This window comes from Cyrtonyx montezumae, unplaced genomic scaffold (assembly GCF_038088225.1).
Source record: "Cyrtonyx montezumae isolate F1298 unplaced genomic scaffold, pur_monq_1.0 scaffold_9, whole genome shotgun sequence".
Classification (NCBI taxonomy): Eukaryota; Metazoa; Chordata; class Aves; order Galliformes; family Odontophoridae; genus Cyrtonyx; species Cyrtonyx montezumae.
Window position 1 is genome coordinate 9,839,112 of NW_027072100.1, and position 27,905 is coordinate 9,867,016.

General features: G+C 54.1%; 1 protein-coding gene across 7 annotated transcripts; it reads left to right on the top strand.

Annotated features, from left to right (window-relative positions):
* Nucleotides 1–1,084: 1,084 nt before the first annotated feature.
* On the top strand, nucleotides 1,085–27,900 carry ZNF512B (zinc finger protein 512B). Of its 7 annotated transcripts, none has more exons than XM_065754535.1 (17): nucleotides 1,085–1,197; nucleotides 5,208–5,324; nucleotides 7,824–7,903; nucleotides 8,640–8,768; nucleotides 9,070–9,242; nucleotides 9,391–9,644; nucleotides 10,396–10,467; nucleotides 12,243–12,377; nucleotides 13,650–13,774; nucleotides 16,248–16,340; nucleotides 17,183–17,281; nucleotides 17,939–18,226; nucleotides 18,780–18,971; nucleotides 24,248–24,349; nucleotides 25,246–25,308; nucleotides 26,880–26,978; nucleotides 27,265–27,900. In XM_065754535.1, exons 2-17 carry the CDS (start codon nucleotides 5,210–5,212, stop codon nucleotides 27,556–27,558), a joined length of 2,313 nt encoding a protein of 770 aa, XP_065610607.1. In that variant the 5' UTR covers nucleotides 1,085–1,197; nucleotides 5,208–5,209; the 3' UTR covers nucleotides 27,559–27,900. The 7 variants fall into 7 exon arrangements, with proteins under 7 accessions (XP_065610607.1, XP_065610602.1, XP_065610601.1 ...); XM_065754530.1 differs by lacking the exon at nucleotides 1,085–1,197 and adding an exon at nucleotides 2,868–3,145 and having other exon boundaries at nucleotides 5,210–5,324; nucleotides 17,939–18,230; nucleotides 18,787–18,971; XM_065754529.1 differs by lacking the exon at nucleotides 1,085–1,197 and adding an exon at nucleotides 2,869–3,145 and having other exon boundaries at nucleotides 5,210–5,324.
* Nucleotides 27,901–27,905: the final 5 nt, after the last annotated feature.

Below are 27,905 nucleotides of genomic sequence, written 5' to 3' on the forward strand. Positions count from 1 at the left end.
GGTGGGCTGTGCCTCCCCTCCCACCCCGCTGAGCACCCTCTGCTCCGTTGATAATCATACCCAGCAATTACATCGAGCCTTACATGCTCTCTGTAGACATTAATTAAGCTCCTTCCCCTCCACGGAGACAAAGAGGGGAACGGCGGGGGAGCTCCCAGCTGGTGTTGCATTGCTCCGGTGATGCGACGTAGCAGGACCCCGCAGGGTGGGCAGCACCGAGAGCTTGGCCACAGTCACTTGTCACTGTCCACCCATGTGGCGACAGCATCGCGCTGTCCCTGCCGGGCGTGAGCCGTGATGGCAGCACTGCCGGCACCTGCGAAATGGCATTCCTCCCGAGCAGAGCGGCATTTCGCAGCCTTCTAACCCGGAGTCTGCTCACCCACGTGGCCGTGGGGATCGGGGGGGGGGGAAACGGAGCAGGGATGGAACTTAGAGCACTGCCATGTGCCTTTGGTGCGTGCTCAGAGCTGCCGCAGTGATGTGTGACGCTGAGCAGGGCCACCAGCCCGGCAGCGCTGGACACCGGGCTGCCAGCAGCTGCGTGATTTCCCGACACTGCTGCGCAGCCACGGCTACGAGGATGGCGGCTGAGAGCCCGGGGTCACGGCGTTCCCGGGGACAGCTCTGCCCTGAGACGCCAGTCCTTGCTGACACCGGGAGCTGCAGACACGGAGCCGCCGGCGGGACAACCCCGAGCTTAAACCGAACCTCGGGGCAGGCCGTCAGCGCTCCATCCCCGCTTTCTGACCACACCACCCCCACGACTCCCTTCGGTCACCACCACGCAGCAGGGACGTGCCACCGTGCCCCCGCCGTCCCCCACGGCAGCAGGGCGCCCACCGGGCCCTGCCCGAGGCGGCCCGGAGGGGAAGGCGGTCGGCATCCGCCCGGCCCGGGGGCCGCTGCCCGGTCCCGCCCTGCCGGGGCGGTGCCGCCGCCCTCCCGCCCCGCGGCCGGGCCCCGCCGGCGGAGCCACGCGAGAGCCGCGCGGCGCTGGGCCCGGTGCTGCCGGCGGGCGCGGGGCGGGCCGGGCCGGGCGGGGAAGCGCGCATGAGCCGCGGCGGCGGCGGAGGGGCGGGCGGGAGAGCGGCAGCGGGAGCGCGGGTGGCGGCGCGCCGGGGAGCCCCGTACGGCGGCCCCGCTTCGCCGCTCGGCGGGCGCCCGGCCCCAGCGCCCCGCACCGCGGCCGCCGAGGTAAGCACCGAGCGGGCAACCGGCCCCGCCGCGGGGACCCCCCCCCCACCCCCGCTCCCGCTGCCGCTCCTCCGGCCGCAGCCCGCGTCGCCATTTTGCCTCTCGCTTCCCCTCCCGGGAACGCGGGGCAGGCGGCGGGACGGGGCCTCGGCACCGCCCGGACCGGGCCCTGCGCGGGGGCGGCGGGCGGGCTCGGTGGGGCCCTCCCCGGGGTGACGACGACAGGGAGGGGACGGGCTGCGGGTCGGACGGGTCGGTGGGCCGTGAGGTGAGCCCGACCCGTCTGTAGTGGGTGGGAGGGGGGGTGACAGGTGAGGAGGTGGCCCGGGAGGGAGGATGGGGGACGCGGCCGCCGAGGGTGGCACGGCCCGGGGCGCTGAGGTGACAGACGGAGCGGTGGTGGACCCAGCGAGGTGACCCAGGGGCGGTGGGGTGGTCCTGGCTGTGAGGTGACAGCGGCTCCTGGTCACGGAGGTGACGGGAAGATGAGTTGGCCCAGGCAGGAGGATGAGGGACCTGGGCACCGGGGATGGCACAGCCAAGGCCACGGAGGTGACAGGTGATGGCGTGACCCAGGCAGGCCCAAGGAGCTGACAGCTGAATATACATCCACCTCTGCTTGCACCCATGGCACACGGCCACCCACCACCACCCTGTCACAGCAGCGATGTGACACACAGCCCCGCTGGTCACCGGGAGGTGGGGACGCCGGGTGCTGGCTCTGGCTGGGGCTGCCGGTGCTCATTGTCTGCTGGGATTTTATGTGTGTATGCATATATGTGTGTGTGTGCTTTTCCCATTTGCTTTTGTGCCTGAGGATGGCCGAGGGGGAGGGACTTGTTTCAAACAGAAACTTTCAACCATCAAAAGCTTCACCCACGCCCAGAAATAGGCACTTGGATGAAGTGCGTGCTGCTTCTGCTCCATGAGAGTGATTTCCTGCAGGGGTGTTAAGGGGAACATCAGCCGGCGGGTGCTGCTGGGTTTAGGTGACGGTGATGATGCCAAAGGACCTCGGAGGGGCAGAGTGCAGCCACCAGCTGCACTCAGAACACTGCAGAGGAGCTGAGGAGGCAGCAACATGCATGGCTCTGTCCTGAGATCTCCACTGGCATAGGGTGGGCGTCCTTACCCCAGGGGTCACATCGTCTGCCAGATTCTTCCCTCTTGGAGATCTTCCCGCTGTGGTGATTCCTATTCCTCCCAAGGGAGCCTCTCCCGGTGTCCAAAAGTTTCTCTCAGTGCACAACCCTGAAGCTGGGGAGCTCCTTTTGATGGCTGTCCCCTGTGACAGCCTCACTGCATCCCTGCTGCCCCCGCGTGCCACTCACCCCACAGCTCACATGCTTTCCTGGCATCACCTCCATCACACCGAGGCATCAATTAATCACTTATTAACCGTAAGTGGAGCGGATCAGTGGGTGATGTGTGCTGAGGTGGCTGCTTCCCCTTGTAGTGGTCACAACGTGCTGGGGCCGGGGGCACCGCAGCAGTCCGTGGCAATGTGTGTCCTGCTGCTGACCTGGTGCACAGTGACCAACAGACATGTGGAATCAGTTCCCCTTCTACGGTTCGTGCCAGATGTGGCAGACTGTACCCAACACCTCCTCGGGAGGAGTTGTAATGGAGTGAAGCTCGACCTGCACAGATACAGTGGCTGTCCTGGCCTCCCCCAGTGCATCCCAGCTCTGCTCACAGCTGGGACCTGCCAATATCTGTTTCTCCCATCACTGGCTGCAAAATGCAGCGCAACGCAATGGAAGCATGGAACAGCACACGGCACAGGCTGTTGGCTGGTGTCAGCGGGTATGACTCAAAACAAGTGAGAAGTTTGGACACGACTGAAGACAATGGGCTGATTTCTGTTCTCTGGCTCTGGGAAATGCCTCTGGGATGCCCGGGGTTGTATCGATGGCCATGGAGTGGCATCTGGCTCTCGCTAGGAGCTGTATTGGCTTTTATTTTTTCCTGTAGCTGAAAATTAGAGGGGGGGGAAATCAAAGCAGTATTTGATGGGGAAAGCTAAGAAGTTTCAAATCTCCAGAACTGGCCAGAAGTGACCAATCTGATGGGACAGATGTGTTCTGGGGGACAAGAAGTGGTCAGCAGTGAGAGCAGGGCTGCAGGTCCAGGACAGGAGAGCTCAGAGGTGATGCTCAGCCGTAGGATAGAGCTTTTGGAGATGATGCTCAGCTCATCCCCTGCTCCCACTGCTGTCCGTGCACTGCTGCTGGGTGTGAACGTGAGGGTGTCATGCATTTGCTCCCAGAGGGACCTTCCCTGTGTGTTGCTCTTCACAGGTGGCACAGGAGGGGAGAGCGCTGGCACATTTGTCCCCATTGGTACCCAATCCCAGAGCCACTGCAGCTCGTACCCATATCTTCTGCTGCAGGAGTTCAGATGAGTGGAATAAATGATTCCTGTGTTCGGCACCGAATGCCAGAGAACCTGTTGCCAAGAGTGGAATTTCTCATTTGATCTGATTAACCTTTGTGTCTGCACAAACAACCCAATATTTGTCACCGGCTGAACGCTTGCTGGAGGAGTTTGCCAGCTCGTCTGGGAGCATCTGGTCTGCGTGCCATGCACAGTTATGCTTTCCTGCACAGGAAGTCCCCATTGTCACCTCTGAAAGGACACCTCGAGGGACAGCACGCTGTGATAGCAGTGCTGTGGGGCTGGGGGCCTGCAACCCCCTTTCCTGTGGTGTGGATACAGGGGAGCTGCTCCCCGCTGGGCACCGCATGGGCAGGGTGATAGGGGATGCTCAGGGCAGCACTTTGGATTGGGTTGAGCTGAATGATGCAAACGGGGTTTTCTGGGAGGCATTGGGGGTGACAAGTCACATCTGTGTTTTAAAAAATGTGTGCATGTGGGAGAGAAGTGTTAAGCAGAGGTGAAATGAAGGCAGCAGGTGGTACTTCCCGCAGTCACACTGCTGGTGCTTGGCAGAGCATCAGCATCACTTCTCCGGCATCATCCATGGTCTCCAGGCTGATGGTGGCTGTGGGGGGCAGCAGGACCCACCCCCCAAAGCCCTTCCACCCATGCTCTGCCCCACAAGTCTCAACCAAGTGGAGTGCTGGGGCAGGTTTGGTCCCTCAGTGCAGCTGGGCTGTGCAGCAAGAGCTGAATTGAGAGCTGTAGCGCTGCTGCTCATCCAGACCCTGCTCACTGGTCCCCAGACCTACACTTCCTCAGACCAGCAGTGAATTTTGTCTGCATTACAGGAGGTGTTTCTGACCCTGACGGGCTGAGCCTGTCCTGTAAGGTGCTTCCCTCAGCCTGCTGCACTGTACCAGACTGTGCAGCCCACAGCAGTGCACCCAGGTGGCTCGCTCTAGCTGGCTGTTATCTCCCTTTGTTTGAGTGTGAGGTTTGGGTTCGACGTCTGAGGATACTTGAAATGAACTTGGGCAGAAGCAGCCACTCCATGGCCTTAATCCTCCTGAAGCGGAGGGGTCTCCTGCGGGCTGCTTCCGTGGGGAGCACGACTGGGCCTTCCACGATAATTTCTGATCTTCATTATTTATAGAGAAGCCAAATTGAATTATTAATACAGAAAATTTAGATAACATTAGCAATTCTCGGTTTATAACAGTTTCCCATTAATAAGGAAAATTGGAAATTTATCACTGCATCTGTTCATTAAAACTCGCTATTTTTTTTTTCCTTTTGGTGTCTTAAATGAAAGCATAGAAATAAACGAAGAGGAAAAGCCATTTACTTGTTACTTCTCTGGACGAAGCCAGCCCATAATTTTTAATAAAGTCTTTGCTGTTATACGTGGAGAGGAAACCAGCCCATCATGAAAGCAGCTTTTCAAGCATGTCTGTGGCATTGCTCAGCCAGAGGACAGATACTTAGAAACCTATCCCGTTTCTTCCCTTTGTGGGAATGCTTCAGCTGTCAGATTTCTAGTTTCCCTCCATTCCAGCAGCTCTCCTTGCTTTTAGCATGCATCCTTCCCAGCTCCATGTGACTTCTAACACATCCCCTGCTTGTTTCAGAGATGGCGGATTCCTATGCCTGTAAAGGCGGAAAGAAAACTGCAGGTTCCACCAAACCCAGCAAAGAGAGCAGGGCAGAGGCGAGGCTGAACCCGCCAGCAGAGCTCCCCAGGCTGGGTAAGGAACTGCTTTTCTATCTCTGAATGTGGAAGGGGCGGAGGGGACGATCTCTCCCTGCATCTGACTAACGAGATGGGTGTCTCTAAGTCTGTGTGTCACGGTGGTAGCTAAATGTTATGTGAAAGGATGGGAAGGCTGAAATGAGTTCAGCCATCTGCTGCCTGCCGTGTTGCACCCCCTGGATGAGGCTCCTCGGGGACCTGTGTGCTGTCGCTCTGATCGATGGCAGATTTCACTGTCAGGGCATCTCCAGACCCAAGGAGGCTTCCTCCCATCTGCTTCTGCTGAGCAGAGAGGCTCTCACCCCCTCTATGGGGCTCACATGTGGCTCCAGTCAGGGAGAGTATGTGTACCTATAGCTGGTGGCATTAACACCTTAGAAGTAGAGCAGACCTTGTTTCAGCCCTTCCTTCTGATTTACATGGACTGAAAGTGATGCAGTGGAGTGAAGGGTGATGGAGATGCTTTGTTGCTAATCCTGGGAAAGTGCTGAGGGTGGAAACGACTTTGGAGATTCCCTTTGTCAAGGCAAATAAGGCTTAATGCTGTCCCCAGCTGGCAGGTGGTCAGTGGGGGCAGTGAGAGGCATCTGGACTGGACACTTAACTGACGTGAAGCACTCCCAAAAGTTTTGAAACTTGTGGAAGTTGTAGAAAGGAGAGAGGAGCTGTCCCCAAAGCAAGCTGTGGCTGTGAGCATGCTGGGCTCTTGGATAGGGATGTTCTCTTCTGACTGCTTTGGGATCTTCTAAATTGGGGTTATTTTGAAGCATTTAGGAGAGAAAGCAGAGGAAAAAAAGGAGAGGAATAGCAGGTAACTGCTGTATTGTGAGCTTACGTGGTTTTACTGCAAATCCCAGCTCATGCACTCCCATGATGTGCAGTAGCTCCATTTCACCTGGAGGATGAGGTTCTTCCCTACATAAGCACATAGGAAAAGCCGGTGAGGCTGCTTTGCAGGGACAAGTAGGTGGCTTTTTAGGATTTCTTATGTTCCATAAAGGTCACTGCTGTGCTGTGTGTGAGCAGCCAGCTCTTGTAGATGAGGCCTTCTGAGTTAGTGGGATTCCCAAGGGATGCAGCATCTCCAGATGATGGCTTTATGGATACCAAAATGAAGCAAACCAGCTGGCCTGGCTTCAGAGGGCTGGAAATAAATGAGGAAATTGTCTTGCTTGCTATTTTACCTCTGGCTGCTGGGGCAGAAGGCATGAAAATGGAGAGAACCTGTGCTTTTGGCAGGACTTCTTTAGGTAACTGGATGGCTTTCTGTTTAATCTCTCTCACTTGCTGAGAATTCCAGGATTGGCTTCGGAGTGCCACCAGCACCAGGCTTGGAGCTGAGCTCTGGTTGCTCAGGAGCTGGGGGCGTTGATGATGCACCTTTCAGCCTCTTCCTCATATCTGATTTTCACCAGGGAAGGATGTTTTATAGACTGAGTTAGTTGAGGTTTTTAATCTCAACTCCCCTCCGCCAGCTGTTTCGGGTTTTTTTCTCCAGGATGCTTTTTGGCTTGGTTCTGTTGTCGTAACAAATGGCTTTCATTCCTGATCCCACTCATTAAGCCCTTCCAGACCTCATTCTGAATCTCATGCATGAGACTTAGCATTACCTAAAGCATGACAATCTAAGGAGACTTGCAGGAAGCTCTCCATTCAGGTGGGTCTCGTACAGCACACGTGCTGCTTCCCCCAGAGGAGGAGCTGGCGGTGCTTTGATCGCCTTGTTGTTGTCCAGGCAATTTTCATTCCTCTTGGTTGTTACTTCTGCTTCCTCCTTTTGAGCTGTGCCAACAAGTGCTTGTGCAGGCAGATTTGTACATGCCCCAGTAGGGAGCAGGGTAACAACGTGGCCTGAGCTCCTGAGCCCTGCCTTTGTCCACGGCGTTGGCTTTTGTACAATTGCAGCCACGCTATGAACCATGCTGAAATCTATGTCAGAAAATTGCCATTTCTATTTCCTGCTATTTCCATCACTTCAGCTCTAGTGCCTGACCTCTATTTTCCGAAATTGCCCTGATTTGGAATGTTTCTCTTAGCAATTGTTAGACTCTAAAAGCAGAGCACAACAGAGGGACTGAGCAGCACAGAGCACCCACGGTGCCAGGGCAGTCATGCAGCACCAGCGCAGCCCGGTCCTCTGGGGGAGGCTGCTTGTGCTGGAGTTTTTCTGAGACAGGGGGGTGTGAGCTGGCTGCCTGTGCTCTGATGGTGGAGCATGAACCTGAGCATGTGTCTGGTGAGCCTGGAATGGTTTTATTAAATAGATCCCTTGCCCAAGAGCACCTCACTAAGGCTCTCCAGACCCACAGGGTGACTGCAGAGCTCTGCTCCAGCTAGGAAGGATTAAAGTTAGTGTGTTACAGTGGTTTGATTTGAGAAACTTCTGGAATTGCCTTCAGAGGGGGATCTACATCTTGGGCAGGGCAGCCCAGAGCCAGGAAAGCACCATGAGGCTGGCTGGGCTGAAGGTGACATGCACTACATCTGTTTGCAGGAAATGCAACCAGTGACAAAACCGAGGGCAAGAAGAAAGGACGACCCAAGGCTGAGAACCAGGCACTGAAAGACATCCCTGTAAGAGCCCAGATGTGGTCCCTGCCTCTGCCTTGCTCCCTGCATCACCCACTACAGCCAGCCCTGCTCTGTTAAACCTTACTTTCTGGTGGTTTAGTCTTCAGAGCAGCATTTTAATGGGCTTAGCAGGATCTTGGACCCTGTATCCCCTCTGTGTGAGTGCACAGCATTGCTAAGCGCCCTAAAAAACCCTAGTGGTGAACAGTACCCCCTTCAAACTCCCCTTCCCAGGGCTGTTTCCTGATGAGCTCATTTCTCTTGCAGCCACCTCGGGTTTGGCTAACGATCGGGGAGTACTGGTTGATTTATTCCCTCTGAATCTTGCAGTTTAATTCCGGCACACTGGTGTGGACAGCACACAGAGCAGTTAGTTGTGAGGGAATGGGCACGGTGTGATTTACCACTCAGATGAAATGTGGGGTAGTTAAATCACCTAGGCAGCTTCTGGCCTGATTTATTCCTCAGCCTGGCCAGGAGCATGCTGTGTGCCTCAGGAGGCACAGCAAGGTACATTCTCGGGGGAAACTGAGAGCCTGCAGAGCCTGCAATGCAAGGCTCCATCCCAGTGTCTTTCACAGGGATGAGGGAGCACTGAAACCATTGGGAGGGTGCTGGAAGTGGACAGGGATGATCAGAATTCTCATGTGTGCCCCTGGCCCTCTCAGAACATATCGGTGCACCTCCAGGCACAAGGTGCTTATCTCTCAGCTGTGTCTCTCATCTCTCCTGTTCCCAGCTCCCACTGATGAACCAGTGGAAGGATGAATTCAAAGCCCACTCCAGGGTGAAATGCCCCAATTCAGGCTGCTGGCTGGAGTTCCCTAGCATTTATGGCTTGAAGTACCACTATCAACGCTGCCAAGGGGTAAGGAGACTGGAGGACCGTGTGTCCATCCCAGTGGCCTTTTACATTGCTGTCTGCAGGGTAAAGCTGCTCTCAGACCTTACACCCTGTGAGAAACATGAAATGAATATGGGGTGGGCATGGATGGGCTGGGTACAGGCTGGAAGGTGCATACAAGTGTGATTTTTGGAAGGAATGTGGACCTCTGGGAGCTGTCACAAAGGGAAGGGTATCATTACATGCTGTGTCCATCACTGCATCAGAAAAATGGCCCAGCTGAGGTCTGACATCCACGCCCACCTTTCTCTACCACTCCACGCAGGGCGCGATCTCGGAGAAGCTGACGTACTCGTGCTCGTACTGTGAAGCTGCCTTCAGTTCCAAAACCCAGCTGGAAAAACATCGTCTCTGGAATCACTTGGACCGACCAGTGCCAACCAGCAAAACAGAAAACAAAGTGCAGAAGGCCATTGGGAAGAGTAGTGGCAAGAAAAGGTACCGGGCTGTGGCTGGGCTGTGTGGTAGTGGCATAGGGATGGCTGGAAGCTTCCATTCCCATGATCTGGGATAGGAAGCGGGGAGAAGTGTCAGGACATTTGTCTTTCAACCCCTCTTTAAACAAGCCCTCTGTGCTTTGCCCTAGAGCTGCTGAGAGTTCAGCTTGCCCCACCATCCATCCCAAACAGGCAAAGACGGAAAAAGCCGTGTCCCAGGATCACGCTGAGAATGGTGAATGCCCGGCAGAGAGCCGGGAGAGTAAGGAGTTTCAGATCGCCGCAGCCGAGGCAATTGCAGCTGCCACCCCCACAGCAAAGTCCTCGAGTGGCAAGGATGGCGGGCAGCAGGGGGGCAGCCAGGCCTCACTGCAGGAGGAAGACCCCGAGAGGATGAAGCACAGTAAGATTAGAGCCTGGGGCTGTGCTGGTTCAGGAGCCCAGGGAAGTGGGATCCCATGGGAAGAGTCAGGGTTCTGATCCAGTGAGTGCTGCTGCAGGTTTCTGGATGTAATTAAGCCTGTTTTCAACATCCTGCTAATTCGCTCCCGTGGTTTCTTGCAGCAGTGATTTCCATTGTGAGTTAAAAACAGGTTGCAGCCACAGTTGAGGTATTTCTGTAGTACCCATAGGATTGGACATGGATTGAATTACCTGCAGTGTAGCAAGCTACCTGGTCAGCTCCTCTGTCATGAGTGTGGCTTTAAACCAGGCTGAGTGACAGACACATTTTCCTTACCTGTTGGGTGTCAGGAAGCTCCATTAGCACTGTGTTGCTGGGAGGTGGGCCTGGGATGGGCCATGGTTATCCCTGTCATTGTGTGGGTTTGCACTGCTTGTAGCTCCCAAGTGAACCACTTCGCTCGTGACGCTCTTGGCACTGGACAGAACCATGGCTTCTGTCACTGAATTGTCCTTAGATATCATGACTCTGGTTTTGTGGTGCAGAAAGCAGCATCCTGTTAGTGTTTGTTGGGGCTGCCTGCTGCATTCAACATCTCCTTTATTTTGTAGTGGTAAAGGCCTCCTTGGGGTGATCCCTTTTCTCCTGACATGGAGTGTGTACACAGCCCTGGCCCTGGGACAGCTGAAATCCACCTGGCAGTAAGGGTATTTGACCAAATCTCTCTCTCTGTTTCTCTCTTTTGAGTCAGGAAGGAAACAGAAAACTCCTAAGAAGTTTACTGGGGAGCAGCCGTCCATCTCGGGAACATTTGGACTAAAAGGTAATATGGGATGGTTCAGCTGTGGGTTGTAGCTTCTCCCTGGGACATTTCAGGGAGAAGCTACAGGGACATTTCAAACTCTTTCCCCAAGAGCCATCCCTGTGGTGGAGGTAATGTGGGAGCCACCATGCACAGAGATGTCATAGCAGAGGAACTGGTGCCTTTGAGCACAGTAGAGTTGGAAAGAAAAGGAAATGAAAGGCAGTAGCGTTGTCATTGATACCAACCTTGTCTTCTCTGCTTGGGAGCCTTTCCTGGAAAATGAGGGAAGAGAGGGAAGGACCTGGTTAAGTCTGTAACAGAGAGTAAAGAGCTGCTGGCACCAGTGAGCCCTGAGGCAGGCAAACTCTGGCCTGGGATGCCACAGTGTTGCCAGTGGAGCTGAGAAGGATTTCTGCTAAGCAGAATGGTGACGCATCCACCCCTCAGACTGTCTCCAGTGCTGCTCGCCCACATTACAGAGAATGAATTCAAGAGGGAAGAGATGCGTTACCAGGATCTTTTCTGAAAGGGGACTCAGAATTTGGCTGCTTCAGCCTAACAAAGCAAGAGTGAGTGGGACTGTGCTCCATCAGCACACCCAGCTGGGTATGGAGGGAGGAAACCTGGAACACCCCCAGCTTGAAAGCAACTGGATTCATACTGGCTATGAAACTCATTCAACCGAGGAAATAAAACATGCGTTTCCAGGCACTGGAGGAGGCAGCACCTTCCAGTACAAGTCCTGGGGGAGAAGCACTAATGGCTTTGAAGGAATTAAACATACTTACCAAAGAGCAGATGGGATGTGGTCTCTGCGATTTCCTGTCCTCTGGCTCCTGGGAAGTCTGGGGTTGTTTCTCTTAACTTCCCCACAGAGGCACTGCCACAGACTGAAATGTCTGCTGTGGGTTCCTTGTGAATAAGCCCATTCCCCTGTGGTCTGCTGCCTCAAATGGAAACTGATAGAGCAGCATTTCCCAGTGTCCCCATGGTTCAACATACCATCTGTAACACAACAGAGTCGGCTCCGTGGGGGCAAGGGTGCTACTGTGGTTATGGGATGCTGTCTCTATGTATGGAGAGTCCTGCCTTCGAGTCCCTCTCCCAGCTTACTGTTTCAGAGCCCTTTCTGGTTTGCAGACAGCTCAGTGACAGTTACTATCAGCCAGGGGTTCTGTGCTAGGTTTCTTCTTCCTGTGCACCTGTTGCCAGGTCACCTCTCCTCCCTTTCTATCCTTCCTCACCTTCCTAGAAGCCAGCAGGACCAGGAGAGACCTGTGTCCATCGTGACAGTTGTGAGGAGAGCCAGCGATGAGAGGTCCTTTGGGATCTGGTATCTGGGAACTCAGTTTATCCAGTTTTCTTAGAGGAATCCTCGTTCTTTGGAGGAAGCATTAAGCCTTTCCAGAGCAAGTTCACCAGCAGGAACATCCATGTTATATCTTGAAATTGCCATTGAATTGCTCGTTTTGGTTTCTTGCAGAATGCCCTTCTGCCTTCTCCCCAGAATGTCTTTCTCCCTGTCTCCCTTGACAGAAGCAGTCTACCTGCTTTGCCATGGTGTTTCTGTAGTTCCTAAATTGTGAGGGTTGAGGGAAATGATTCAGTTTACAAAGCACCACAGGCTAATTGTAACTGTCATAATTATGGATGAGGTCCTACACTATGTGTAGCCTTAGCAGACCTGCACCTATCTCACTGTTCCTATGTCAGAAGTTGAGGTATTTTTCCTGCTACATGTAAGTTGGTCTGATGCTATTAAAGTGCTGAATGAAAGTCTCTCCTCTCTACAGGTCTTGTCAAAGCAGAGGACAAGGCAAAAGCCCATCGAGCCAAGAAGCTGGAGGGGAGCACCAACATGGAGGAGCTGAAAAAGAAACCTCCAGGAGCTGGTGTGAAGAAGGAAGCATCTGTGCACCTACCTGCAGGTAAGGCTGGTGGAGGCAGAGCAGAGGCAGCAGCTCTGCACTGAGCCTGCAGGGTCTGCACTGTGCTCTGCACTGAGCCTGCAGGGTCCCCACCTGCACTGCTTGTGATCCCTGCAGCCCTCCTGGTCAGGGATCCTCTGTGCTGGGTGAGTTTTCTTGCAGGTTTGTGAGCAAAAGCAGGGGCTAAACTCAGCACAAGACATGAAACAGGAGCAAACAGTTCCTGCCCTTTTGAGGTGTAGCAGGCTGACTGTAATGCCACAGCTGAAATCCTGAAGGGGGTCTCTGTGAAGATAGATGGGTTTGTTGTAAGTGCTGGGAGTTGGCAGCCATGGCCTGGTTCCACCTGGCTTCGTTGTGACCACAGTTCGGAGCAGCTCCTGTGATGCTGATATTTTTGTAACTTCATCTCTATGAACAATGCCAGCATCTTGACTGTGATTGTGTCTTCCTGAAGCCTTCAGAGTGCAGCCTACAACCTAGCACAGGTTGCTGACTTTCCCTGGGAGCTCTGACAGCAGGAGGAACGCAGGATGTGCAAGATAAACACAGCTGCAATACCTTCTACTGGTTTCAAATTCAAATAAACGAGTCTGTGATCTCACAGCCATGTGAAAGCATCCAAATAAACAGACTTGGTGGATTTTATTCAGACTGGGCTTCCCTTGCAGGAAACCCAGCACAGTTCTGCTGAGAACACAGCATGAACTCTGGATCTGGGGGCAGGTTTTAGCCACACTTATCTTTTAATGTAGGCTTTTTTAAGCTGGACCTGGCCATTCAAATAAACACATGCCTGGAAGACAGCACTCCCCTAGCTGCCTGTGTGTCTGCTGGGAAGGGGAATGCCAGGGAAGGTTTCCAGGCACACGTCTGAATGGAGCTGAGGCACTCACCTTTGTTTCACTTCCACTAATTGTTTTGTTTGGCAGGAGGGAGTTGTTCCAAGCAGAGCAAGTTCAGGTGACGAGGGCACCGTTACTCCCAATGTGTAGAATACCAGCAGGGGTTGGAAATGTGAGGTACCACGAAATGCCAGCAGGTTGGGTACCCCACATCAGTGACCCTGTTTGCTGCAGCTGCAGGGACAGGCATGGTTTACACCTGCATGGTTTGTGTCCAACTTTGGTTTGGCTCGTGCTTATGAAAGTGTGTTTTAAACATCACAAACTTCCTTGCTTCAGTGCCTTTCAACTTGACTAACCAAGGCTTATGAAAGGGTTGCTCTCTGATTGTCTCTGGGTGTCACACGTCTCTCCTCTCTCTCACCAGCAAATCCTGAGGACCAGTGGCAGCGGGAGATCAGTGAGAAGGGAGAAGTTGCCTGTCCAACCTGTAGTGTTATAACCCGGAAAACCGTTGTCGGACTCAAAAAGCATATGGATGTCTGCCAGAAAGTAAGAGCTTGCCATACTCTGTCACACACATCTGTATTTTGGAGGGGATTGGCTGCGTGCATGTGCTGCTTTTAAACGTGTATTGGTATTTCTAAAACCAGTTCTGGGCTGTGGCTGGTAGAGCACTTGCTAGTCATCTTCTGAAAGCTGGCTGCCTCACTTTGATATGAATTCACAGGGGGACATGGACAGCTAATTCCCATCAATTCAGAATCCCTTTGTGATCTGGACCCCTTGTTACCATATCTCCAGCAGAGCTGGGTATTTCTAGTAGCTAAATAGATAGTTTCAAAGCTGGAGAGATTGTTAGGGTTGTCTCTGATCTGGCCTCCTACAGAGCCCTGGCTGCAGGATTTTGCTCTGTGCCATGCCTTGCATCAGGCCAGATAAATTGTGGTTGAATGAGAGCATGTCTCATTGAGATACCAAGCCTGGGTGTGCTTGGACAGACTGTTGAGAAGCAGTTCAGTAATGGTGCAGTGAAAAATTGTCTTTCCGCCACACCACCATCCGTCAGAGCAAAGGATTACATCTTCATCCGTCACCTGGTGTGGTGCAGAGCCATTGCCCCAGAAAGCCAACGTGGGATCAATGCCTCCTGCTTTGAAAACACTTTGCTCAGCTTTGATTCCACATTCATTTTCTGTAAATGCTTCCTCAGCCTGTGCCTCACTATTTATATGGCAGTGGGAGGCTATTAGCCCTTCCAAACGGTGCATTACATTGATGCTGGGCAGCCTCCTGCCTCTGCTAGGGTCTTGGCTTGAGTGGAGTAGGGATCTTGGCCATTTTATCTCCTATCTCTGTGCTTTCCAAGCAGCTCCCTAGTCAGGCAGGCTCCGAGTGGGCTGCAAGGCCAGCCAGCCTGATGAATGCAGATCTGTGAGAGCCGTCGGGCCTGTCTTCCTCTCTATAAATAGGCCTGTGGGTGTTCAGCCAAGGAATTGGGGTTTGCACAGCCTGCCAAGCTTACGGCAGAGAGAAATAACAATGGCCTTCAGAGCCAGACCTGCCCAAGAGGGCATACCTGTGCTCTAGCTGTGTGCACAGACACACCAGCCCCGGTGGATGTGCATGCTCTGGCTGTAGGAACAGCTGTGCTGCTCCTTTTTCCCACGAGGCATAGTCACTCCTGAGGTAACTGTCACTTAAGAAGCTGGGGTGCTTCACAGCACCCTTCCCAGCGCAGTCTGTGGCCCAGCAAGGACCGTCCTTCTATTCAGGGTGTTGGCTGCAGTTCCACCTCCCAGCAGCATCTCTGCAGCTTTGCCTTGAGCTACACCCATCAGAAATGAGCCTGGAGTGCAGGCACGCTCTCCATTTGATCTCTGCTGTAATGATTGAAGTATTTCTTAGCTGGAGTCTGCCTTCTTTCCTTAGATTTTGGAAAGGAAATAAAGAATAGGGAGGGTTGCAACATGCTTGGGCTTGAAGGAGTTGACACCAGGTACATATATCCTGCCAGCATCCCACGTGGATTAAGATATGAACTTATCATGTTCTTCAGTGTTAACCAGATCAAGAAACTCTACATTGGCTGACACTGGCATCTGATGAGTTCAGGTTCTTTTAGCATCAACCTTGTTAGGATTGGTGCTGCAGTCTGGAACAAGACTCATCAGAGCAGAGGTGCAAGTGAGTCATTTCCAATTGGCTGCTGTGAGGTTTTGTTTTCAAGAGCTCCAGGATGATGAGGGGTTTGCAGTTCAGCCTGCATTCTCCTTCAGCTTCTAGGCCAGATTTGAATGAGTGGACTGTGGTGAAGGTGGAGCATCCTCCAGGCAGGAGGAGCAGGAATAGCCACAGCCACCCCAACACAGTCTCCCTGCTGAGACATCCTGTCTCTTAATGCTCAGAGCGTTCCCCTCCTGAGTCAATAAATTCTTGTACTTGCCCCAGCGAAAGTCATCACCCACTTAGTCACTTCCCAAGTTCCCCCTGTGCATCAGTGTGTGCATCATTCAGGAGACCAAACTGGGTCAAACGATGGAGTAATATGAGGCAGGAAGTGTCTGTGTGATTGTGTCCTGCAGCGTCTTAATTCTAAACAGTTCAGACACCCAGAAAGCACATCATACAGCAGCATCTGTCATGGTTAACAGGGCTGCAGAGCAGAGGCCTCTTGCATGTCAGTAGATCAAAGCTGCTTCTCTGTCCTGACCCTCTCACAGGAAGACCAAGACACCAGGTCCAGATGCTTCCAGCCAGTGGGGTTTAAATCTACATGCAAAATTGAATGTTTTCCAAAAATAGGGGCACATGGGTTTGATAACAGTATCCAGATTACAGAGAGATCCCGGCCAACAAAGAGAAAGCTGAGCTGCAGGCTCAAACTGGGTTGGGGGGACGGGGTTCTGAGTCCCTCCATTGGTAATAATGCAGCAGCAGCTGTCTGTGGGACTCACTGATGGGCAACCCTTGGAAAACTGAAGGTGTCGGGGCCTCCGTGGTGACTTGCCTCTGATTCCTTCAGCTGCAGGATGCCTTGAAGTGTCAACACTGCAAAAAGCAGTTCAAGTCCAAAGCTGGGCTGAATTACCACACCATGGCTGAACACGTCAGCAAGGTAAGAGAGCTGGGCAGCTCTCATCTCACACCTCATTTCTCCTCTCTCCCCAAAGAAGCAGATACAGAAGACAAAGCAATCAACTGTCCACATTCCTTCGTCTTTACAAAGGAGGGATTCACAACACTGTCTCTGCAGTGTCCTGCATGCTGCTCAGTCCAAACAGTAGCCTTATCCTTGCTAAGCAAAGCCATTCATCCCTGGGCAGCTAGTTAGGCTCGTGTTGATCCCTGGGAATAGAGCAGAGAACTGGAAAAATAAGACAGGAATTCCAATCCCAGAATGGGGGAAGACAGTGAGTATGGTGAGGTGGATTTTGAGTGGCAAAGCTCTGCCTCCAAAACTGTGCCTACACACTTAGGACTGATGGATTCTGCTTTGCACAAGTCTCAAAATCCGATGTTTTGCTCTCCACCATCCACATGAGAAATAGCAACAAAACTGGTCATGAACAAAGTCTGGCAGGCTGCTATTTTGATGCTGTGCTTAACAAGCCAGTCACATCTGCCTGTGAGATACCAGGGCAAGGCATAACCGTATTTCTACATGTCCCGTGCTTACCAGTTGTGACTTGTCTTTTACCTGTGTGTTCATCTCCTGCTCTTTAGCCTGGCTGGTGCATTCTCCGTGCAGAAACTGCTCATGCGTTTCTCAATTAACCCTTTCAGTGCAAACACAGGAAATGCATGAGCAAATCTGGTGTTGAACGGAGGCTCCAGGCAGTGGGAGACCTAGTGTGAGGTTCACAGGTGCGGTGAGGCAGGGCTGTACCACCCACTCCTGGCACAGAGGACATGAGTAAATGGTTGACTCTGTCGCTTCTGTTACTTCCTTGTTTCCAGCCTGTTCCTGTGGAAACCGCTGCACTTGGTGAACAGGAAGAGCGGGAAAGGCTGAGGAAAGTGCTAAAGCAGATGGGAAAACTGAAATGCCCCAATGAGGTATAAGAATGATTCCTGTTTCTTGTTCTATGAGAAGGTGGAAGGGGCAAGTCCCAGTGCAGAGGGGACACGTGTCCTCTGGGCATCCCTTGGTGTGCTCTCGACTTTGCACACAATTCTGTCTTAGCTCACCTGTCCCTGTCCCCATCTCCCTCCCTCTGGCTCCCAGCAGGAGGGTGGCAGCAGGGCGGGTTGAGGAGCATTGAAGGCCAAGTTCTGCCTCCTAAACCCAGCAAGGGACACAGGGCTGCTGGTGGTGTCCTTGGCACAGCATAAAAATCAACCAAACAGCGCCAGAACGGTGACGAGGCAGTTGCAGACAAGTCACGAACAGGTAACGAGGGTGTGTGGCTGAGGTTTGTCTCTGCAGCTGGTTTGCTCTCTGCATAGCATACATGGCAGTGCCTGCCCGCCACTTGCTGCTCCCTGCCCGCCGTCTGTCTGTCTGTCTGGGGAGCCCTGTCTGTGTGTCAGAGCAGGGCAGGTAGCACAGGGCACTGGGACTGCTCCCTCTGCCTGTCTGTGTCGGGGAGGTGATCCCCTGTGTCTCGGAGGGGTTTTCGGAGCAGGACGTGTCCCAGCCGTGCCCAGATCGACGGCACCGTGACTGCTTTGCCACAGCCCTCCCTCACTCCTCTCTTCCCCCCACCTCTGCAGGGCTGCACAGCCAACTTCTCCAGCCTGATGGGCTACCAGTACCACCAGAAGCGCTGCGGGAAGCAGCTCGCCGAGGCTGACAAGCCTGTCTTCAGCTGCCCACACTGTGGGAAGAAGTACAAATCCAAGGCTGGCCACGACTACCATGTGCGGTCAGAACACCCGGCCTCGGTGAGCCCCCCGGACACCTCCGCCGCCCGAGAAGCGGGGCCATCCCTCCCTGGGGGTGACTGCAGAGCTGCAGAGCCGGTGGGCAGGAGCGAGCCGGGCAGAGCCGGGCCGGGCAAGGCAGGTGCAGACGTCAGACTGATGTTGTTCTCTCCATTCACGTTACCACGCGCGTGCATTGTACTGTGCGGTGTAGGTGGGGAGCTGGTGACAGCACTCTCTGCCTCTCCAAGAAAACAGGGGGCTGTTTCTAAGTGAGTGGTGTGGCGGGCAATTTGTCTGACCTCCAGCCAGCACTCCATCCGTGGTTACACCTAAGGGTAATATCCTCAGGGCCAGCTGCTCACAAGTGCTGGGGTGGCAGGATCCATCCTTTTCTGTTCTGTTGATCCCTACTGGCAGCGTGTCTGGCTCTGATAACCCTGTAACTCATAAATGGGGATGTTTATACCCGTGAGAGGGCTGAAAATATGGAGGGATGCCGTCAGCACAGTACTCGGGCTGAGTGGTGGTGGGAGGAGGCAGCTGTGTGTGTGCCTGTGGTCCCTAACTTGGGCTGCTGGTGTTTCTGCACACAGCAGGTTGGCAAACACATAACCTGAACATGAGCATCCGCGTCCCAGGGCTGGAGCTCACCTCTTCTCCCATTCTCATAGCAACATCTCTTTTGCAGCTGCCAGAGGAGCCAGAGGTGAAGCCAGAGCCCACCCCCGTGGAGGATTTTGAAAGGACCCCGAGCGGCCGCATCCGGCGCACATCGGCTCAAGTGGCCGTCTTCCACCTCCAGGAGATAGCAGAGGATGAGCTCTCCAGGGACTGGACCAAGCGGAGGATGAAGGACGATTTGGTACCCGAAACTAAGCGGGTAGGAGAATTTTCTTTCTCCTTGTTTCAGGCTAACTGTACACAGAGCTCCTGGAAGGGCAGTGTGGTACCAGGTGGCTGAGGCCACACATGTACCGAATGCTGTGCGTTCAGTGAATCAGCAGTGATGGTAAATGTACTGCTGAACAGCCCACCCAGCAGTGGGAATGCCTTTTCACTGCTGGGTGGGCTGTGCTGTCCTGTCCTGGGGTGTGTGCTTGTAGCACATCATCTTGCAGAGGCTCAGAGGAGCTCGGGTGAGCTCACTGGCATGTAGCAGGCAGGCAGGAAACTAGCACACAAACTGGCATCTTTCTTATGTATCTTGGCATCTCTGCGAGGTACACAGCTTGGAGAAGGATCAGGCCATGGTGCCACCACCCGTCTTGGAGCAGAACTGGAAGGTTTAGAGCTAGTGGTGGTTGAACACTTTTGATTTCCCCAGTGTGTTTCCAGATGACTTCAGCTGTAATGCATTTATAGCATAAAAATAACTAAGCCCAAAGGAGCTGTTTCATTTAAAATGCTTTGCAGTCCTCGGAGAGGAGAGGTGTTGTGCTGTCTTTCCCCCCTTCATGCATTCCTCTTTTCCTCTTTTCTCTTGACTTTGGGTATTGGACACCAGATCCATGTGTGAGTGCACAAAGACACCTGAAGGGTTTCGGCACAGCTGCACCATGGTGTTCCTTTTGTGCTTTTTATGAAATGTTTCACGTGTTCAGAGTCTAATTGTTTAATGTGAGCCCCACGTCAGTGCTAAGAAAACAACACGCAGGGAGGATGGTGGAAGCGGGCTGGATTTGAAGACAAGAGAGGGGGGAGTTGGACCAGATCCCAGGTGGCAAACAAGGCTCTTGGCATGGAGGACTGGGACCCTGAGACCTGCACGTGCTGCTGTCCCTGCTGTCCCCAGCTGTTTGGGCTTGCATTGCCCTGACAAATCAGAGGTCAGCGAAGGGAGCAAATGCATGTGTAAGCTGTGTCTGTCTGTCTCTGGGCACGTCTTGCAGCGGCTGTCACGTTCCCTTGACAACACTCTCGAATATCAGCTGCTCAGTCTGTGCTGTCTTCTCGAGGCACAGTACTGGGGGAGGTGGGAGAGGGTGAGAGCTGTGCTGGGTCCAGCACTGCCCTGACAAGGAGTGCCTTGCATCGCTCAGGAGGTGCCTGTATTTAAAAGGTACTTCAGATTAGTGTAAGGAAGAGCATCCCAGCATCCCAAATACGGCCCCCAAATAGCTGCTTCCTCGGGATCAGCTTCAGTCATGCTGGCAGAACTGTTCTGCAGTGGGTCCAACCCTGGGCGGCACAGGAGCAGTGGGGAGCATGCCTATATCCCTTCATCCTTCTGCATTGCTTCAGCACTGCTGCTAAACACAAGCTGTGGCAGTCCCTCCAAGGGAGCTGACAACCCAGAGCCACCAGGGCTGCAAAGACAAATGCAGGCTAACCATGACCAGGGCAGCAGGGCAGATGGTTCCCAGCGCACCACCACCCCTTCTTCCCACGGGCTGTTTCCAGCTGTTGGATGCATGCTGCCAACTCTGAGGCCCCTCACTGGACCCAGGGAGAGGTGAGGTGATGGGGGCCAGCAGCTGCACAGATACCATCCCTTCAGGATCTATAGTGTCCCAGAGGGACCGATGCTTCCCAGCTCCAGGCAGCACCCAGTGATGGTTGGATGTGTCCAGGCTGCTCACCGTTTGCTTCAGAGCTGTGTCCCCAAGCTCCCGGTGACACTGCAGCCCTCGTGCCTCATCCGGTCCTGGCCGGGGAGGGATGCCGGCTCCGGATCCCGTTGGTGGCCCATGGTGAGATGTGTTTGCCTTTTCCCAGGAGGGTGGATTCCTCCGCACCAAAGCGATGGCATCGGAATAAACGATTGCTGCTCGGATCCCAGGCCCTGCAGTGCCTTCATTCTGCACTAACCAAATCCAGCACTTCTAAATATATACTGGAGCCTTATTTTCTCGCGCTGATCTTTATTTGCCTCTGGATAAGCTGAAACAGATGGGGTATTTCACAACGGCCGCTTGCTGAGGATGTCAGATGGGGAAGGACACACCCCTGCTGCTTTTCTGGGAAAAATCCCCTTTCCAGAAGCTCCATGAAGATGTTGCTGATCCTCTGAGTCTCCTCTGGCCTTTGCTAGAGCCATCACCTGCCCGCTGTAAGGCTCAGCTCAGCCCTGGTGCTGCAGGAGAATTCCAGCTCTGAGCAGGAGGAGCGAGAGGTTGGGAGGTACAAGCTGGGCTGGGCCCTGCAAATCCTGTCAGCAGGGGAGTGCCCTGACCCTTTTTGGAGGTTGGCCTCAGAGAAGCAGCCTCCTAGAGAAGAGGTGAGGTGGGAAAAAACACTGTGGAAACCTAGCTAGGTTGTGGTTTGATGCTTTCTCTGCATCCCTGTGGAGCAGCTAGTGCTCTCAGAGGTTTTTAGGGGAAGGATGTTGTTTTGACACAGTGAGCTCTGGCCCTATACCCTAGTCCTTCCTGGGCTCTTTAGGGAACAGTTTGCCTTTGTGCTTGCTCCTGGAGAGAACTGCCTGCTTGCTGTACTCAAGCTGCTTTAGACTGCCGAGTTAATGAGTTATTAATTGGTGACAGCTCCAGGTGGGGTGCCTCATTTCTGGTTGCAGCGAGGAAGGAAGGTCGGATCCCAGCTGAGCTCTGTGCCAGAGCTGTGGGATTCATGTGATGGGGGGAAGGGGGGGCACAGCCATCCCATCCCCAGCCTTTTAGGGTCTGCTCATGGCACGGGGTCTGCGTGGCACTGTGGTGCCAGGCTGCTCTCACATGTGGCCAGGCAGGCCTGGGCTGTGATTGCTGGCAGAGTCAGTGCTCTCATCAAAGGGCTGGAGTAGGCCAGTTTGAAAGCTGGAGGGCAAAAGTCATCTGCGGGCTTGAGTCTTTAAGAGAATCCCATACTGGAACCAGAATATATTCTAGACCAGAAAAATCTGGCTGAGGTCTATCTCCCGACACAATGGCTCTGCAATCCCCGCAGAAGTCCTGGAGCTAGGCTGAGCCCTACAAACTCATCTCACTGGTGGGCTGAGCTGGATCCTAGTGCAGGGTAAGGACCACATGGGGTCATCGTTCCTCTCTGCCCTCTCTCAGGAGCCCTGGCTGGGTGGCAGAGCTGCCCTGTGCATTGCAGCAGCTTCCAGCCCTCCTCTGGCCGTGCTTTGGCTTTGCCTCCAGGATGGAAGGAGCTGTGGTTTCCCTGGGGCAGGAGCACGGGGCGATCCTGAGGACCCCGTACCGAGGCAGGTCTGTTTGAGGGGAAGATGTTGGCTGGGGCCGAGGCAGCACACATGGATCTCATTTGTTGCGATGTATTTTGAGGAAGGGGAGAGCTGTCTAGGGAGCAGAAGGGGATGGAAATATGAAAGTTAATTAAATAGAACTGTCAGTCAAAGAGAATGAGCCTTCCCACCCTAGCATCCTTCAACTGTTCAGGGGAGATGGGCCGTGGCCAAAACCAGTTGTAGTCATTTAATGATTTGGCCATGAAGATTTTCACTTACAGGCTGTTTGAGGAAAATAAATGGCAGAAAATAAAATATTCCATGCCTGGGGCTCCTTCTTAATAGAGACATAAAGATGGCTTTGACATTCCCAGAACCGCAGCGCCCCGGGAAGACATGGGATTTGCATGTTATTGTGCAGTGCCTATTGGAGCGGAGCAGGGAGGGATTCTTCTGTGCAGTGGGATCCGGAGCAGCTGAATCCACATCTCTGAGCATCCCCCCCACCTCCTCCTTGGGGACACGCAGAGGGAGAGGTTGTTGCTGGGGCTGTGTGCGGTTACCATTAATGTTTGCTCATTCATGGGATTGATTGGCTTTTAATTAAGGAGGCCGGCTGGCATCCCAGCTCTCAGCATCAGTGACAAAAAGGGAGCCCTGTGTTCTCCCCCGGAGGTGGCATTGCCTTCCCCGAGTGGTTGGCGAGCACCATCCCAGCGGTTCAAAGAGCTGTGCTGGCATCCTCGTGGCTGCAGAGCACACCAGGCCTTGGGGCATATTTCCACATCCATCCTCAGGAACGGCCCTACCGCCGTTTTCACAAGTCCCTGTGCCCCTTCTCCCTCCTCTGGCCGAGCTGGGGACAGAGGGGACCTCCTGGGTCGATGTGACAGCATCTACAGCCTGCCCTCCCCATCACCAGTCCCTCAGGCATGGAGCAGGAGGATTTGGAGCAGCATGCTCGGGGCTGACCCAGCTGGACAAAGGCAAATCTGCAGCTTTATGAGCACGTCCAGGAAAAGTCACAGCTGGGGAAGAAATACAGCTGGCCACCTCCTCGTGTCACCAAACGGGAGCGCAGAGTCCGAGGAGCACGCTTGGACAAAACAGCTTGGGTTTGCACTTCTCTGCAAGCACAGTTTGTGCATATCTCCTCTCCAGAGAGCAGGGATGTATGAATATGAATGTGCCAGCAGAGCTGTGTGGCCCTGAAGCTGCTCGGGTACCTGCACCCACTCATCACCATCTCTGAGCTCACCTAGCCATGCTCTGCCAGCGAGCAAGCTGGGAGTTCAGGACACCATCAGCATCCCTGCAGAGCTCCTGCTGGCACACATGTGGCCAAGGGCAGCTCTGTGCTGCAGACCTCAGGGCACACACCCACAGGTAGGGCCATGTGCTGTGGTGGGCACCGGGCACGAGGTGCCACGGCCACTCCTGCATGTGCTGAAGATGCAGAAACAGAATGGGAAAGGCCAGCCCGCTGTGCTGAACCTCAAAGTCACTAATAAAGTAGTAATTAAAAGCACTTGGGAAGAGCTGCCCTGCCAGGAGAGGCAGAGACACAAGAGCCTTTCATTGTTTAATAGGCTCTGCTCATTAATGGGTGGAAGGCAGCCATGGAGGCTCTTCAAACTTGGCATGGTCCTCTCTGCCCGGCATGCAGGGCTGTTTGTTCTGTGGGTTATGAAACATGGCTGAAGGGCAGCTCTGACACAGGGCACCAATAGCAGAGCCTGGCCCCGTGCAGCAGTGGGGTATGTGCCCAGGGAGCAGGAGCACGAGAGACTTGTGACACCGCACGGAGGTGGCCATGCTTCCTGCCCTGCTGTTCCTGCTGTCCTTTCCCTTCACCAGTGGAAGGAGAGCCACTCCAAGGGGCTGACAGCCTGTAGGGCAGCTTCCCAGTGCATTTTTGGCTCCAGTTCACCTCCGTGGTGGGGACAAAACCCATTTGGTTTTGCTGAAGGACTCCACCAAGGATGGGACCGGTGCGTGCCGCTCCAGTAATCATCTTCCATTGTTTGCAGCTCAACTACACCCGGCCGGGACTCCCAAAGCTGAATCCAAGGCTGCTGGAAAACTGGAAGAATGAAGTGAAGGAGAAGGGCCACATCAACTGTCCCAACAACGTGAGCACCTTTTCTCTTCTCTGGGCCAGTCTGGTTTTGCTCTGCAGGAGGCAGGGGGAATTTTGGGGGCAGAAACCCACCAGTGCCAGGTTCTCATTTGTTACTGCTCAGCCCCTGGCCCTGGGGTCAGCCTGCACCATATGCTTTGGGCTCTGGAGCTGCTTGGTGGGGGGCTCCCAGCACCAGCACTGGGCGAAGGCTGCATCATCTGTGCTAAGCCTTTTTCTGCACAGAACCTGCTTTTCCCAGAGCAAAGCTGGGGCTGATTTTAGATCTTTATATATTTTCTTTTCTTTTTTTGAAGTGCTGGGATAGGCAGAGGCCTCCAGGACATGGTGTGTGTGCTCCATCTCGCTGTAAAGCACAGCCTTGGCCTGAGCACGCAGGGAGATGAACTCCACCCTCGTGCTGGGCCATTGATTTATAATCTGAAACAAAGCCTTAGTAATGGGAATTTTGAACGGAGCTGTTGCCACAAGGCCGGGGGAGACACGCTGCCTAATTAATGTCATGCACAGGCACTTTGAAAAGTCGTTGCTCAGAAACTAGTCATGCTGCTGCCCGGGTGATTTCTGTCCTCCGTTAAGTGTCTGCTGTGGCTCCAGGAACTCCTGTAGCCCAGCAGGACCTCCTGACTGCTCCCAAATGTACGTTTTCCACTGAGACGTTTAAGGGAGACATTTTTCAGCCCGTTGCAGAAGGATGTGGCCACATGACTCCCATTAGCACTAATAGGAAACGTGTGACCGGAGCCCTGGACGCCTTGCAGAGCATTAACCTCACGCTGCTCAGCCCAGACCCGTGGCCTTGCTGGCACAGCAGGCTGCTGGCCACGGGGTGGAGGAAGGCACAGAGATGAGGGATCATGGCAAACCCTCCTCTGTTTGTTTCCACAGTGCTGTGAAGCCATTTACTCCAGCGTCTCCGGGTTGAAAGCTCACCTGGCCAACTGCAATAAGGTAAGTCCCTCATCTCACAGCTTTGGCTCAGTGATGGGGTTGGTTTTATCCTTCCGTGCCCACAGATCTTTTGGGAGAAGTGTTCCTAGGGACAATGACATGGGTTAAAGGACTGTGACCGCATCCCTGTGGCTTTCAGCATGCACTGGGAGGGATGGAAGCTGCCTGAAGTGCCCTGGCTGAAGGCAGGGCAGGAGCTCTGCAGGGAGGGCTGGCCAGCAACACGCTGCCATCAGCATGGCACTGCTCAGCTGTGGCACTACTGCAGCCAGAGCCCAGCACCGTGCTGGGCAGGATCACACCCACAGCCACAGTGTCACATCCCACCCAGCAGAAGTCACCGAGCAGACTTAGCCAGCACCTGAGCCTTGGAGGAGAGCTCTTTCCTGTGCAAACCCCAGAACAACACACAGCAGCCCCTGCACAGCTCCTGCAGCCCCCAGCTCATCTGTGGCCGGGGCCAGCACCCAGCATGGGGCTCCAGTTGCCTGCAGCCACCACGGGAGAAGGGCTCAGCGTAGGTCCCTTAGACTGGAACTGGGTAAGAGCTCATAAAGCTTTATACCCTGAAACATTTCCAGCTGCAGCTTCATTGAATGTAGCTTCCAGGAGGCAGCTCCAATAAATATCCCATCGTTATTGAAAACACAAACTCCAGCACTCCTCCAGCACTAGCTGGAACATCAGCCCCTAATGAGATCATTTGGAAAGTGGGCTGCAGAGATCCAGCAGAAGAAACGGACAAAAGTGCAAGCTCAGAAGGCTGCAGCAGTTCCCTCGCTGGTATGCAGAACCAGAAAATGGTTTCTGGGAGAAAATGGAGCCTTTTTCTGGCTGCTGCTGTTGTCGCTGCTCCGCTGCTGTGCACAGAAAGCAGCCAGCAGTTCCAGGAGTGCTTTCTGTAAGCACGCAGCTGCACCACCCAGGTCAGCTGAGCCTGGCATAGCCCACGGTGCAGCTGAGCACTGAGAGTGGAGGAGGCTCCCAGGCACTGCCCCATCCTCAGCAGGGATTGATAGGCTGAGATGATTTTTTGCATGAGGATTTATGGGGCCAGGCTGCCCGTATCCTGCCTGTCTCCCAAATGGGAGCCCTGTCTAGCTGCTGATTTAGGGCGCAGAGCCAGCTACGGGGAAATTCCCACGCAGGGGATGTACTGCCTGGAGAGGCCCATCCATAAACCCCTCGTCAATAGAGAGCACATTATCTCCCTCGAGTCGTGAACTGCAGCGGAGCAGGAGATCAGTCATCCCCAGAAGGGCTCCAATGACAGAAATCCAGCAGTGGCTGCATCTCCCTGCCAGCATAAAAGGAAAATGAGGTGAGCCTGCTGGACATAAATTAGCTGAGGGCTCAGTCCCAGTAGATCACAAATGTGCTGACAGTGAGGAAGTGAGCCCACGTGGCCACATGGACACACGCCGTGTCGGTGGCAGTTCTGGTGCTTTAGAAATGATTGTCTATTTCCTATTGCTTCTGAGGGGTGGAAGGGTCAGTGTGCTTTGGCTGGGAAGGAGAAGGGAAAGGGTGCGTTGGCTCTGCGTGGGGTGCAGCAGTGCTCTGTCTTGCAGGGGGAGCACTCAGTGGGCAAGTACCGCTGCCTGCTGTGCCAGAAGGAGTTCAGCTCTGAGAGTGGGGTCAAGTACCACATCATCAAGGCTCACTCGGAGGTAAGAGAGCTCCGGGGCCACTTCAGGTCACTGCCACGTGCCAGTGCTCTCGCTCTGTCCTTCTCCACCAAGGAGCTCCTGTCAGCAGTGGTGACATGGCACAGACTTGGCATCCCTTGCTGGGGGGCTGATGCCAGGCTGTGTGTCCTTGGGGGGACAGCAATGGGGCATGGGGGAGTGAGAACTTGGGGAAAGAGGGCAGGAGAGCCCCGGGCTGATGTGGGTCAGGGGGGTGCCAGCCCAAGGCAGGTCCCTAACCAACCATGTTGTCACCCCGTGGACACAGAACTGGTTCCGAACCTCCTCAGAAACCAACCGGAAAAAGAAAAACAGGGAACAGCTTTCATCCAACAAGGAGGAGAAAAAAAAAAGCACAAACGGGAAGAAAAGAGGGAGAAAACCCAAGGACAGGCCTCTGGAAACATCCCTGAAGAGCAGAGAGAGCGTGGCAGCAAAGACTAATCACAAGAAAAGCCCTGAGCACTGGGAGGGCTCCCGATGCAGCTCTGATGGGGATGAGTGTGGCCCCAAACCCCCCAGCCAGCGCAAGGGGGGAGCCAGCAAGGCACCCGAGAAGTGAGCATTCAGAGACTCATCTGTGAGGATTCGTTTACAGCCCAGGGTAACAGGGTGGGGGTCTCTCCCAGTTTTCCATCCCCTCCCCCCCCCCTTTTTCCTCTCCCCCACCCTTCGCTCACCCCTTTTTTTTTTGTTTTTACAAAAAAAAAAAAGACAAAAAAAAAAGACAGAAAATACCAATTAACCACTTTAAGCAAATCACGGACCTTGTTTCACACTGGAAAACAAACAGGCTCAAGCAAGCTGGACCACTGTCCCCTCCTCTGCCCGTGTATATACCCCTGTGGCTGTATCCCTGCCCGGTGGGGTCCTGCTGCCATCCCCACCCCCCCAACGTGATTTCCCTTC